This window comes from Anomalospiza imberbis, unplaced genomic scaffold, assembly GCF_031753505.1.
Source record: "Anomalospiza imberbis isolate Cuckoo-Finch-1a 21T00152 unplaced genomic scaffold, ASM3175350v1 scaffold_76, whole genome shotgun sequence".
Lineage (NCBI taxonomy): Eukaryota > Metazoa > Chordata > Aves > Passeriformes > Viduidae > Anomalospiza > Anomalospiza imberbis.
The window spans coordinates 490,731-502,093 of record NW_027100377.1 but is presented as its reverse complement, the minus strand read 5'-3'; the positions used below and the strand labels follow the sequence as shown (position 1 = coordinate 502,093).

At 49.2% G+C, this 11,363-nt stretch overlaps 1 protein-coding gene across 1 annotated transcript; it reads left to right on the top strand.

The window, feature by feature from the left end:
• The first annotated feature begins 610 nt into the window (after positions 1–610).
• LOC137467701 (serine/threonine-protein kinase PAK 3-like) lies at positions 611–10,751 on the top strand. Its single transcript, XM_068179137.1, has 12 exons — positions 611–722; positions 1,201–1,344; positions 1,785–1,952; positions 2,258–2,426; positions 3,971–4,034; positions 4,322–4,370; positions 5,051–5,163; positions 5,842–5,959; positions 6,801–6,900; positions 7,351–7,547; positions 9,730–9,870; positions 10,644–10,751. The coding sequence occupies exons 1-12, from the start codon at positions 630–632 to the stop codon at positions 10,749–10,751; spliced, it is 1,464 nt and encodes a 487-aa protein (XP_068035238.1). The 5' UTR covers positions 611–629.
• Positions 10,752–11,363: the final 612 nt, after the last annotated feature.

Genomic DNA, 11,363 nt, shown 5'->3' with positions numbered 1-11,363 from the left:
AGAAAGCATAAAGGGAGATTCATTAGGAACGTCATGCATTTAGAGGCAGGATAGTTCACCCAGAACCTGATTGGTTCTTTATCGCGGCCTGGAGCCCTGGGGGTCGGTCTGACCCCCTGGGCAGCTGCCGCCGTAGGTGCCCCGGATAGCGCTGTGCTGATGAGGCACAACCTCTCTGGGTCCCTTGGGCTAGCTCCCAGCCGCAAGCAACCTAAGCGAGCACTACTGAGTGATTTCAGCTCTGCGAGTTCAGCTCTTAGAGATTTCAGCTCTGAGCTTGCAAAGGTGCCTCGGCAGACGCAGGGATTGAGAGAGAAAAAGCCTGTGTAGAGTTTCACAGCGGTGTCTTTATTATCAGGGTCCTGTGAAGTGTTCCAGTGACAGCTCTTCTGCCGAACTGGGCAGAGATGGGGATTTAAGTAGGCTACTGGGGTGCTGGAAATTGTCCAACGGCCAGGCTTGAGGAGAATACGACCTATAGCCTTACGGAGAGATAACAAGGGTCCGAGGGCGGAAGAGGGGCTGCTTTGGTCCACTCTCCATGACTCTGCATTTCTTGTCTGAGGCGGGTATCCGCCAGGGAGGCCTTGCAGGGCCTCTGACTGCTACAGCAGTTTGCGTTATCAGAGATGCCATGCCAGACTCAGGGAGAGCCGTTCCCAGCCCGAGAGCAGGAAGAGCAGCTCAGGCAGCAGGTGGAAGAGCCACAGGAGAATGGCCAGGTAAGCCTGACTCGCCAGGTGTCAGAGAGAAGGGCAGGAAGAGGGGCATGAAACAGAGCTCTTGGGACTGAGGAGGCCAGGAGTCCCAGAGGCACTGAAAGCACAGAGCCTTGGAATCTGCAGAGATCAGCACGGGGACAGGAGGGTTTCATTGGAAGCAGATGTGGGTAGGGAAGCAGAAAGAAGTGGCTGAATAAATGTGATTTGGAGGCTGCAAGAGGAAAAAGCTGAGCCCCATGGCAGCTCCCAGTCACTTGCTCTGCATCTGTCTGTACAGAGCATCAAGGCAGAGCCACAAGCAGAGCTGCCCGAAGCTCGGAGTGCCATCGTGGAAGTGAAGAAGAGGAACCAGGATGACATGAGAAGCATCCAAGTGGAGAAGAATCTCCATCAGCAGAGGGGTGATGACCAAAACCTGGTGAGTGAAAGAGTGGCAGCCACTCCATGCTTGAAAGATCCTCTCTCTTGTTCTTTCCAGAACACTGTTGAAGAGCTGTGGGCAGAGCTCCAGGAAACTGAGGCTATGATCAAGGCAAGGCAGAAGAGCACAGATGAAAAAATGAAAATCATCAGAGAGAAAATTAATCTCCTCCTTCAGGAGCAAAAGGCTCTTGAAAAGCAAGTGAGTGAAATAGCAATAGCCACTGCAGTCACCAGACTGGTGGTTTCTGCCCTCCTTGCCTTTTCTCTACAGAGCAGCAGGTGGGTGGAGTGATGCCTCTGAGCACCATCCCACTGAGGCCTCTATCACAGCTGCTCTGAAGGACACTTCCTGGCCTGCTGAATCTCAACTGATGCTCTGGAGAGTGGGATTACTCCTTTGGCTACGTGGCCAGCAGTTACCTGAATAAACTGCTGGCTTCTTCCAGCTCTCCTTGTTTCTTGCGGTGTTTTTGCAGGTGAACATGGTCACTCAGATAGATTTGGAAGACAAGCTACAGGCTGTCTGTATCCCTTGTGAATCTGCTCCTGTCCTGTTCCTTCCCTTTCCTCACCGTCGATGACTTCTGGCTGAAGGGGACAAGCTGTAGTCTCTAACTGCTTTGTTCTCTTTGACTCGAGGTGGAAGTGTCACCATCCTACCGGGCAGCCTGCGAAGACTTCCAGGAAATGACGGGCGACCAAGAGCCCCGAGGCTGGCGTGAGGCACAGGAACCGTACCAACCAGAGATGCTGCAGAATAAGCACATCCTGAGGATGGTGCAGGAAAAGAGAATTCCACGGAAGGAGGTAGAATTAGAATGAGGAGCTGCAACGTGTCTGCAGGCCTAGAAGGGGGGAAGGAGTCCTTGGGAGGAAGTGGAGCAGTCATTGCTGCAGTCATCCTTCAGAGCATGAAACTGGCTATGAACTTGAGTAAAACAACCAGCCTTTGGTTTTGACCATGTGGTTTCACAAGTGGACATCCAAACCAGTCCAGTTGAAGAGCTCTGCGTGTGGCTGACAGCAGCTTCCTAAGGGCTTGCATTTGAAATGGGATCTCGGGGCAATCTCTGCCAGCCACCTTCCTGACACAAACTCACTTCCTGTCTCAGATCTACACAGGCTCTGTCACTGAACCTGCTGCAGCAGCAGCAGCGCCGTCCCAAGGAGCCTTTGCTCCCCAGCCAGAGAAGTGGAGCCGGGGCACTTGGTTCACCTCCCGCGCTGACCCAGCTGCTGCTCAGCACCAGGAGATCAACAATGCCTCCCTGGAGCTACTGAGTACGTCTGGTGTCTTTCTTACCTGAGCGACAGTGTAATGTGTGCACGTGTCCTCCTCAGTTTGGTGTCACAGGGACATTAGAACTCCCCACAGGAAGTGCTGGCAGTGCTCTGAGGCAGCGAGAGAGTGCTCTGGGTGTTCCTGCTGCCTCTGAGGGCAGCTTGGACTGGCTGGAGTTTGCCTGGGCTTCCCTCTGTGCCGAAGACAGAAGCAGGGATTGCTCCTGGATCAGCAGAAGGCTGTGACTGCTTGAGTCCTAGCCATTGGCACAACCCCTGCCCAGATCAGTGTCTAGGAGAACACATCAAGCCCTTTGTGATTCTGCAGCACAAGGCATTTATTCTGCTTCTTGCCCGTAACAGCTGCCAGTGCTGTGCTCTCAGATAAGCCCTGGTCGGGTTGAGAACAGAGCCTAGTTGATGCTGTGTCTGCCATCACCTGTTGGGACAAAAAGGCTCGCTCTGGCTTCTTCCCGTCAGTGCCTGTCAGTGCTCATGCTTGGGCTTTGCCAGCCTTGTTGTGGTAGCTGCCCTGGCCCTGAGGGCTGGTGGGACTGCAGAAGCTGGAGCTTTCCTTATCCAGGAGAGTCCCGATGCTGCCCAGCCGCTGCAGCGCAGAGCTGCCTGAGCCAGCAGCTCCTTGTCTGGGCCGGCTTCTGCGTCGCATGGCCTGGACTCACAAGAGGGTCAGCATCTCCTCTGGGCAGCTGTGTGTGTCACGCTGACACCTGAGGAGCACTGCTGTCCTCTCTGCCCTTGCTTGCCATGCCGAGTTGGGAAGATGGGGACGTGTGTGGTGCCAAGAGGGCAAGTCCAATGGGAGTGACTGATCCACGCTGTCAGGGTGAAGAGAAGCAGTGTGGTTCTCCATGAGGGGCACAGGCAAGGGCATCTTTGAACTCACCCTGCTCATAAAGAGTGAGGGTACTGGTCCTGAAAGCCCCATTGGGATTAGTTATAGCATGAGCTGCTCTGGTTTACAAACACAGAGGCATTCTTCTGGCAACCTGCTGCAAGGTGGAGAAGATGGGAACACTTGGCAATATTCCTCCTGTTCTGAACTTTTGGCATCTGTTCAGAGGAATTGATTCTAGATATCAAGGTGCATTTAATCTTAGCGAGTAGGAAACCTTTTGTTGAATCTCACAGTGTTTATTCCCAAGAAAACAAATGCTCTCTTATTTCCAGCTCTCCTTAATGTTTTTAGATGACAAACTTACTTGCCTTGGTAGCTGTTCTCTTCCGGTCTCTGTCTTCTCTGAATATATCTCCCTGTACTTCCCTGTGTATCTGCTGTCAAGATCTCTCTTCAAAGGACTCTGGAAAATCAATCTCTCTGCCAGCCACTTGCGCTGCAGAGCTGCCTGTCTTCTTGTCGTTGTTCCTGCTCCTGTTGTTGTTGTTGTTGTTGTTGTTGTTGTTGTTGTCGTCACCCAGCTGACCACAAAGGGCTCAGAGCTCCAGACAGGGGGGCTGCCTTTTGTATCTCCTGGAAACTGGGATCTCTGCATTAAAGTGAGCGTCTTGCATTTTGTTTCCCTCAGGGAGAATGGTGGAGATGGAAAATCCCATTATAAAATACACTGAACTGGAAAATATTGGCAGTGGGTGAGTCCAACCAGTGTTAATTTTACAAAACTAGGCGCCAGCTGTTTTGCTGGTGGAATATCCATCAAGTGTGAAGTCAGACAAGCTGCAAACATATTCAGATGCTGGGGTTAGATTGTCAGTGCTGATCAGAATTTTTAAATGTGGTCAGAAGGAATTGCCAAAGACATGTCCATGCTTCCAGTGTCCTGCAGGTCTTAGGCATTTACAGCAGAGATCTCTGTGGGCTGGCTTTCACTGCAAGATCTAAATGGCTTCTCCTTTCTTTGCTACTATTTTGTTCCTAGGACTTTTGGAGATGTGTGTAGAGCACTCGACACTGCCACAGGAGGAGAGGTAAATGTCAACAGCTGCCACAAACTCTGCTGCACGCGAGGGCTTTCCCCTGTGTTTTGATAAGCTGGGGCTGGAGCTTTGCGTAGAGCTGTGCAGCAAAGGCACAAGAAACACAGACTGGTGCCAGTGTGCAAATTGCAGCTGGGACAGTCTTTGTCCTTCTCAGCTGCCAGAAAGAAGGTACAGAGGGCAGCAGTTCCTTTCAGAGCAGGATGTGCTCATTCGCTCTCCATTGCTAAAACAAAGGTGGTGCCTTTGAGCATCTCACTGCTCTTTGGGGCTACAGCTTCAGAATTCTCATTTCTGGTTGCCAGCAAATGCATCTGAAAGTCTGCCCATAGCCCAAGATGCATCCACAGAGTATTAAGGCATGGATTACTTCTTGTGAATCCCATACAAAAAAAAGCAGAGAGTATGGTTAGAGTTTTGTGGGTAGTAGCTGAGACACCACTGTTACCAAGTGGACAAGGCAAAACCTCAGTGGCCACGTGTCCTGTAACTGGCCTCCAAGGAAGCAGAGAAATGGGCTGTTGCAATGTCACTTCCTAATTACTGCAATGCCTAATCACAAGGCAGTTGGGCCCAGTTTGGCTGTGTCATTCCAAAATCACTCACTCCATGGGAGAAGTTGTTTTCATGCCACCAGCTTTTAATGTTACTGATTTTCAACATCATTTTAGGTGGCCATAAAGAAAATGAATCTTCAAGGACTGATCAGGAAGGAAGGAACTTTTAATGAACTCATGGTCATGAAAATGAATAAGCACCCAAGCATTGTGAATTATTTAAAGAGGTGAGTGGTTGTTGTTTTATCCCAGCGATGTTTGTTTACGTACTGCAAGCATGCAAAGTTAAAAACCCACTTTGGTCACTTTTAGAAAATAGAGCTGGTAATTACTGGTTAATTATTATTTCGCTACTTATCTCCAGTGGATGGGAAGAGAGTGCATTTGGTCTGCCTTAAACTACCCTGGCAAATGCCGTTTGAAAATTTTTCAAAAACTTGGATCAGCCCTATCTTACTTATTAATTCAATACCCTGTAAGTTCACTACCTCCACATTGTTTTGAGGCTTGGTTTTTTCAAATTTTTCTCAGCACCTTTTAAGTTCTGATAAACCATCCTAGAGAGGATTTCCCTTGGATTGCTGTCCCTTTTCCATTGCTGGGCATGCCAGGAAGATGAGGTGTTTATTTCCAGAAATAGCATGTGGGACAGGTTTTTTATCTGGGCTGTTACTAAACCGCACTTTTCGCTTGCTGGCCATCTGAGAGGTCTCCTTTTTCACAGCTATAGCTTTCTCCTTGAGACCGCACAGATTGCAAACAATGCACAGCTGAGAGGGAATGTCTATTCTTTTATTCTGTCCTTGTCACAAAGGGACTCGGAAATAACCCTTTTGTTTTCCAACAGCAACGTTGTTGTTTTCAAACATGCATGTTCATCTCCACCCCTTGGTGCCTTCTTTCAGCTACCTTGTGGGTGAGCAGCTCTGGCTGGTCATGGAGTACATGGACGGAGGCACTCTGAGCGACGTCATCAGCAAGACTCACATGTTTGAGAGAGAGATGGCAGCCATCAGTCGGGAGGTCAGCAATCCCACCTGTGCTGCCGAGGGCTTGGGCAGGATTGTCTGGGAAACAGGGCTCAGAACAGGAGTGATTTTGTGTTCCAAGCTTTGTTGCCGTGTTGCTGGTATGCTAGGGACAAGCAAAAGCATCTCAAGGGCACTGCCTGCCAGTGCCCCTGCACTCACTGTACTCTGCTCCTGGACTCTTACCTTCTGCTGTTGTATTCTCACTCTCTCTTGTGTATTTGTATTTGCTGCTCTCCACCTTGCCGCTCTAAACCTTTGCCTGGAGCCTGTCTGCGCTGCATTCCTTGCCTGTAAAAGCAAAGGTGCTGCTGGCAGGATTTGAAACTAATGGCAAAGCAAAAGAGACTCATCTCAAACAGTCCTTAGCTGAAAAGGACAGTAGTGCAGCCAAGATGCTCTTTGCTACAGGAAGGTAACTGATGTGATACTTCCAAGCCTGTGCTGAGGCCAGCAGCAAAACCGTTGTCATGCAGCCTCCCACCCCAAAGCGATCCACTTCACACCAAAGGGAGGGACTTTTTCTTTCTTGGCAAAACCCTCCTTTGTCCTCGGCATGCAGAAAGCACATCCACTGCAGCAGCAGTCATCCTGGCTGGTTTGCAGGGGGCAGTCTACAACAGCAGGTGCTGTTGCTCTTTCCAAAGCTGACATGCCTTTCCTTAGAAAGGTCCCGCTCTGCAAGTGTTGCAGCAGCAAGCTCTTCCTCTCAATGGCACTGTGTTCTGCCATTACTCGCCATTCCCCTGCAGAGGGAATCTTTAGAGCTGTTTCCTTACTTGCGTGTTGAAATCACATCACTAATTTTTCCCTCCTGTTTCTCTTTTCTCTCTCAGTGCCTGCAGGGACTGGATTTTCTTCACTCAAACCACGTGATCCACCGAGACGTGAGGAGCAGCAACATCCTTCTCAGAACCGACGGCTCTGTCAAGCTGGGTCAGTATCTTCTTGGTCAGGTGCAGCATTCCAGGGATGTGGGGTGTGGGGCTGCTTTGAGCGACTGCCAGCTCCCCAGAAATGGTGCTGGTGGCAGTGCAGGGCCCCCCGCCGTGAGCTGATGACACAGTTGCAACGTGCACAGAGGTATAAATAAGGGACCAGGAGAAGTCAAGAGTGGCGTTGCTCAGTGTGTGTCCCTTCCAGAGGGAGGGAGCTACAATGTAAAGCTTCAGGGGAATAAAGGCCACTGCTGTGAGCAGCGCTAAAAAACCCGGGATATTTTGGAAGTGGCCAATTTCATACTTCCTTGGCTAAAGCCCCAAGGAAACTGAGCATGGACAGTTCTCCAGGAGATTCAACAGCACATTCTTAGACTGAGAGTGGGGAACTCTTTTGCTTGATTTCCTAACTTGAGCTGGCTTTCATGGTATGTTTTTTTCTCCACAGCTGACTTTGGCCTCTTTGCTCAGCACACCCCTGAGCAGAGTAGACGGAGCTCAGTGGCCGGCACTTCTGGGTGGATGGCGCCTGAAGTGGTGACAGGTCAAGCATATGGCCCCAAGGTGGACATATGGTCTTTTGGAATCGTGGGCATCGAAATGGTGGAACAAGAAGTTCCTTACTGGAGTGAAACTCCTGTTTTGGTAAGGTCCAAATACTCACTGATCCCGCTGTCTTTCTCACCTGTCCCATGTTCTGTGTGCCACTGGACAAAATCCCATTGCCATCTGCTGGCACCACTTCCACCAAGGTCCCCTTCTAAAAAATGTCCCTGCAGCACATCAGCATCTGCTGTTGATTTGGTTGCATCAGAAGGGAAGGGGCAGTTCACAAACCTAACCAGTTCAGAAACCTGCCATTTTGGCCTCCAGTCGTGCCTGGCATTTCTCATTTGCTTTTTGAACCCTGCTGGAGCTCTGTCTCTGAAGGACAAGAATTTTTCAGTGGAGAGGTTAGACATTTGTTAAATAGCCTGAGAAATGGAGGTTAGACCTTCCCATTTTCAATTTTATAGAAAAAGGAAAAGGAAAAGCAAAAGGAAAAGAGAACAACCACCTTAGCAACGCCCAAGTAGTTTTGTGTAGGAGCGACGGTGGGTAGGATGGTCAGGGTGGATGGAGACGAGAGATCTTTGAAGCCAGGTCTTGGAACTTTTGGTTTACTGCAAAGGGCGTGGGTGCAGGGGCCCTGTTTGGAGCTGCCAGCCTCAGCTCGGAGCAGGCCCGAATAGGGAGTCTGAAAGAGAGACCCGAAAAAGCGAGGAAGTTCCCCTTACAATACAATAAATCTTCTTCTGTGCTGAATGTTCTAATTTTCACTAACCAATCTAGTACAAGATACAAATCCTATAGCATTCACCTACCGCCTATAAGAATCACTACATTACCATACTGTGTTACATTTTAAACCCTAAAAACTACTCTTTGGACCCCTTCTGCCAAGCTAGTAGGGTCTGCTCTGACCCTTGGACCTGTCTGCAAGCAGAGGGTATTGTTTAATCAAAACCTTCAGCCAGCCATACCATTGTTTTCCAGTTGTTCAGTAACTAAGGCTAGTAACTATCTCAAAGCTTGCTTTCATGTCAATCTCGCTTATAGTTTCCATATTCTAAAAATCTTTTGCCAGGCAATCATATTTAGAAGGTTTTCCTGTTTCATCTTCCCCCACAGTTTTGCTTTCTTTTTCTTTTATTAACCACAGCACATCAATTGTCCTCCATACTCTAGCATCTTTTCCAAATCCTGTGGGTCTTCAAAACTTTCAGGCTTTCAAATCATCTGTACACTGCTCAGTCACGCGTGTGGGTGGCCTGGGTAAGTTTAGGATGTGTTTTTCTCCGACTGCAGGAAAGAAAGCTGACATCATTATTTATACTCAAAGGGAGTGTGTTTGCTGTTTTAGGCTTGGAAATTTTCCTCTGGGTTGAAGAGGATAATAACAAAGTCTTTGCGGTCACCATCTATTTCAGTGCCACCAGCACAGAGCTGTTAGTATTGTGATGGGCATTTTTATGGAGACCAGGCTGCAGCCTGGTGTCTTGGAGAGCCTGCCAAAACCTCCCATTGCTTACCCGACACTTTTTGCGATGGGGACACCATTAATGCATTGACTTGAGTATCCAAATGAGCAGAGGGTGACCATAGGGATGGCACTTCTTCTGATTTGACCTTGAAAAGATTTCCTTTTGCCCCATAAAGAAGCTGAAACTTGCTGCTGAGAGACAGAGCTGCGGGTGGCTCCTGTGTGCCCAAGCAGGCATTTTCATCCCAATACATTTGTGCAGGCATCTTCAAGTGTCTGTGTTGAATAAGAGATTCCAAATGTTTGTTTCTTTACCTGAGGAATACCTGGCGGATTTCCTTTCTTGCCTTCCACGTACCACTGCTTTCTAGAAGAGGACAAAAGAAGCTCAATGCGTTTTGGTTTATGACCACTGTGCTTAAGGGACCAACAAGCACTGCAGAGATGCCTTTCATGTACTAATCCTTGGAAATAGTAGAGTTAGTTAGTGTAGCAGAGTCTCTCTTCTGAAAAACCTGTCAAGCTGGTGCAAATCCTCAGAGAAGGAAACATGCTTTGCTGATGTAGCTCCCACCAACTGGGTCAGTCAATGAAATCAGCTGCCAAGGCAAGATCTGAATGCTGAAGGCTGGAAAAGCTGTGGCTGCATCGGGGTTTGGGATTTTGGTTGGTAAAGGAAAGTCATCTCTGGGTCTCTGCCAGGGCAGAAACTGCCCTGCAGAGTGGAGCTTAAACAACGGGATCTGGGAGAGCAGTTACAGATGGGAAAGAAGCAACTGGAGCCTCGTGTTTCCTTTTCCCCAGCCTCAACTCCTGATAGCCACAAGAGGGACACCAAAGCTGCTGCAGCAGCCCAACCTATTTTCACCTTGCCTGCGCGACTTCCTGAGCTGCTGCCTGCAGACAGACCAGGCACGGCGCTGGTCTGCCAAGGAGCTCCTGCAGGTAAAATGTAAAGGGGCTGCAGGTGAAACAGTGTCCGAGGGATGGACTCCTCCTCCAATGAGGTCCGAGGCATCAGATGAGCCCCCGTTCCTCCTCACCTCCACTCTTGGTGCTGTTCAAATGAAAACGGTGAAGAATCCTAGTCTGGGCTGGGCTTGCAGGGCCCTGTGAAGGTCATCTGGTCCAAGTGTCCTGCAATGAGCAGGGACATCTTTAAAGAGATCAGGTTGCTCAGAGCCCTTTCCCACCTGACCTGGAATACCTGCAGGGATGGGGCACCTACAAGCTCTTGGGACAAGCTGTGCCAGGGTTGCACCATGCTGCGAGTAACCAAGTTCTTCCTCAGACCTAGTCTGACTTGATCCCCATTTTGTTTAAAAATATTTGCCCATATTCTATTGTAACTGGCCCTAAAAAAAAAAAGAGGTCCTCCACTTTCTTCAAAGCCACTCTGAAGTCTCAGAAAGTGGCAATAAAGTCTCCCTGGGGCCTATTCTTCACAAAGCTGAGTAACTCCACCTCTCTCCGCATTTCTCCGCATTTCTCTAGAGGACAGGTGTTCTGTATTCTGGCTTTTTCTGTCGCCCTGTTCGTAATTTGGTGGGGTGTTCTGTTTTATCTAATGGCAAAAGAATTGAAGTAGAGCAATTAATTAAGAGTAGTAGCTCTTTCTGCATCTCTCTAGGAGCCAGAGGAATCCTGTGAAATACTGAGCTTGGAAACTCATGGTTCATTGGTTTTTGTTGATTTTTTTTTTTTTTTCCTTTGGGCAGCATCCATTTGTAACATTTGCTGAGCCTGCGTCCAGCCTGGTGCCACTGATTGTTTCAGTGAAGAAGAGGAAGGAGAAGGAAGGAGAAGGAAGAGAAGGAAGAATGTGATAATCACATCAGGACCATTACCATTTACTTCGACTAGGATTGTAGATCGGGGTTAGGGTTAGTGTTAGGGTAGGATTGTCTAATAGGACAGGGAACAGTAGCATTGGAAATGAATAAAGTTTCTGAAACCACAACTCACCTTGAAGATTCCCTTCTTTCTCACTCCGTGAATAACCTCAAGGTTTCCTTCTGAATTGCCTGTTGTTTCTTAAAGGTGGAAAGGGACACTTAGGGAGTCTTTGGCACGGTGTGAAAGTGGGGAAGGCTCTCCTTCATTCATCCTCTTCAGACCACGCTGCCTTTGGAATACGGCCCACTGGTCTGTTTTTGCCCTGCTGTGGTACTTCTGTTTGAGGCAGAAAGGGCAATGGCATTTGCAGGAAAAACCAAAGGGGGAGTGGGGCAGTCCAAACACCCTGTGCTGATGCAGGCCTTCAGCTGTGACCCGAGAGCATTTGGGCGCCTGCCACTTGGACTTGTGTCCCTAAGTGCAATGTCTTTGGCTGGAGGAGAGCCCTGCTCAGCTGAGAAAGCAGAAAGATCAGAGAGGGTGCTCTGAAAGGTCTCCTCCGGTGCAGAGCTGTCAGCGACTGTGAGGTGAGAGCGGGCCCG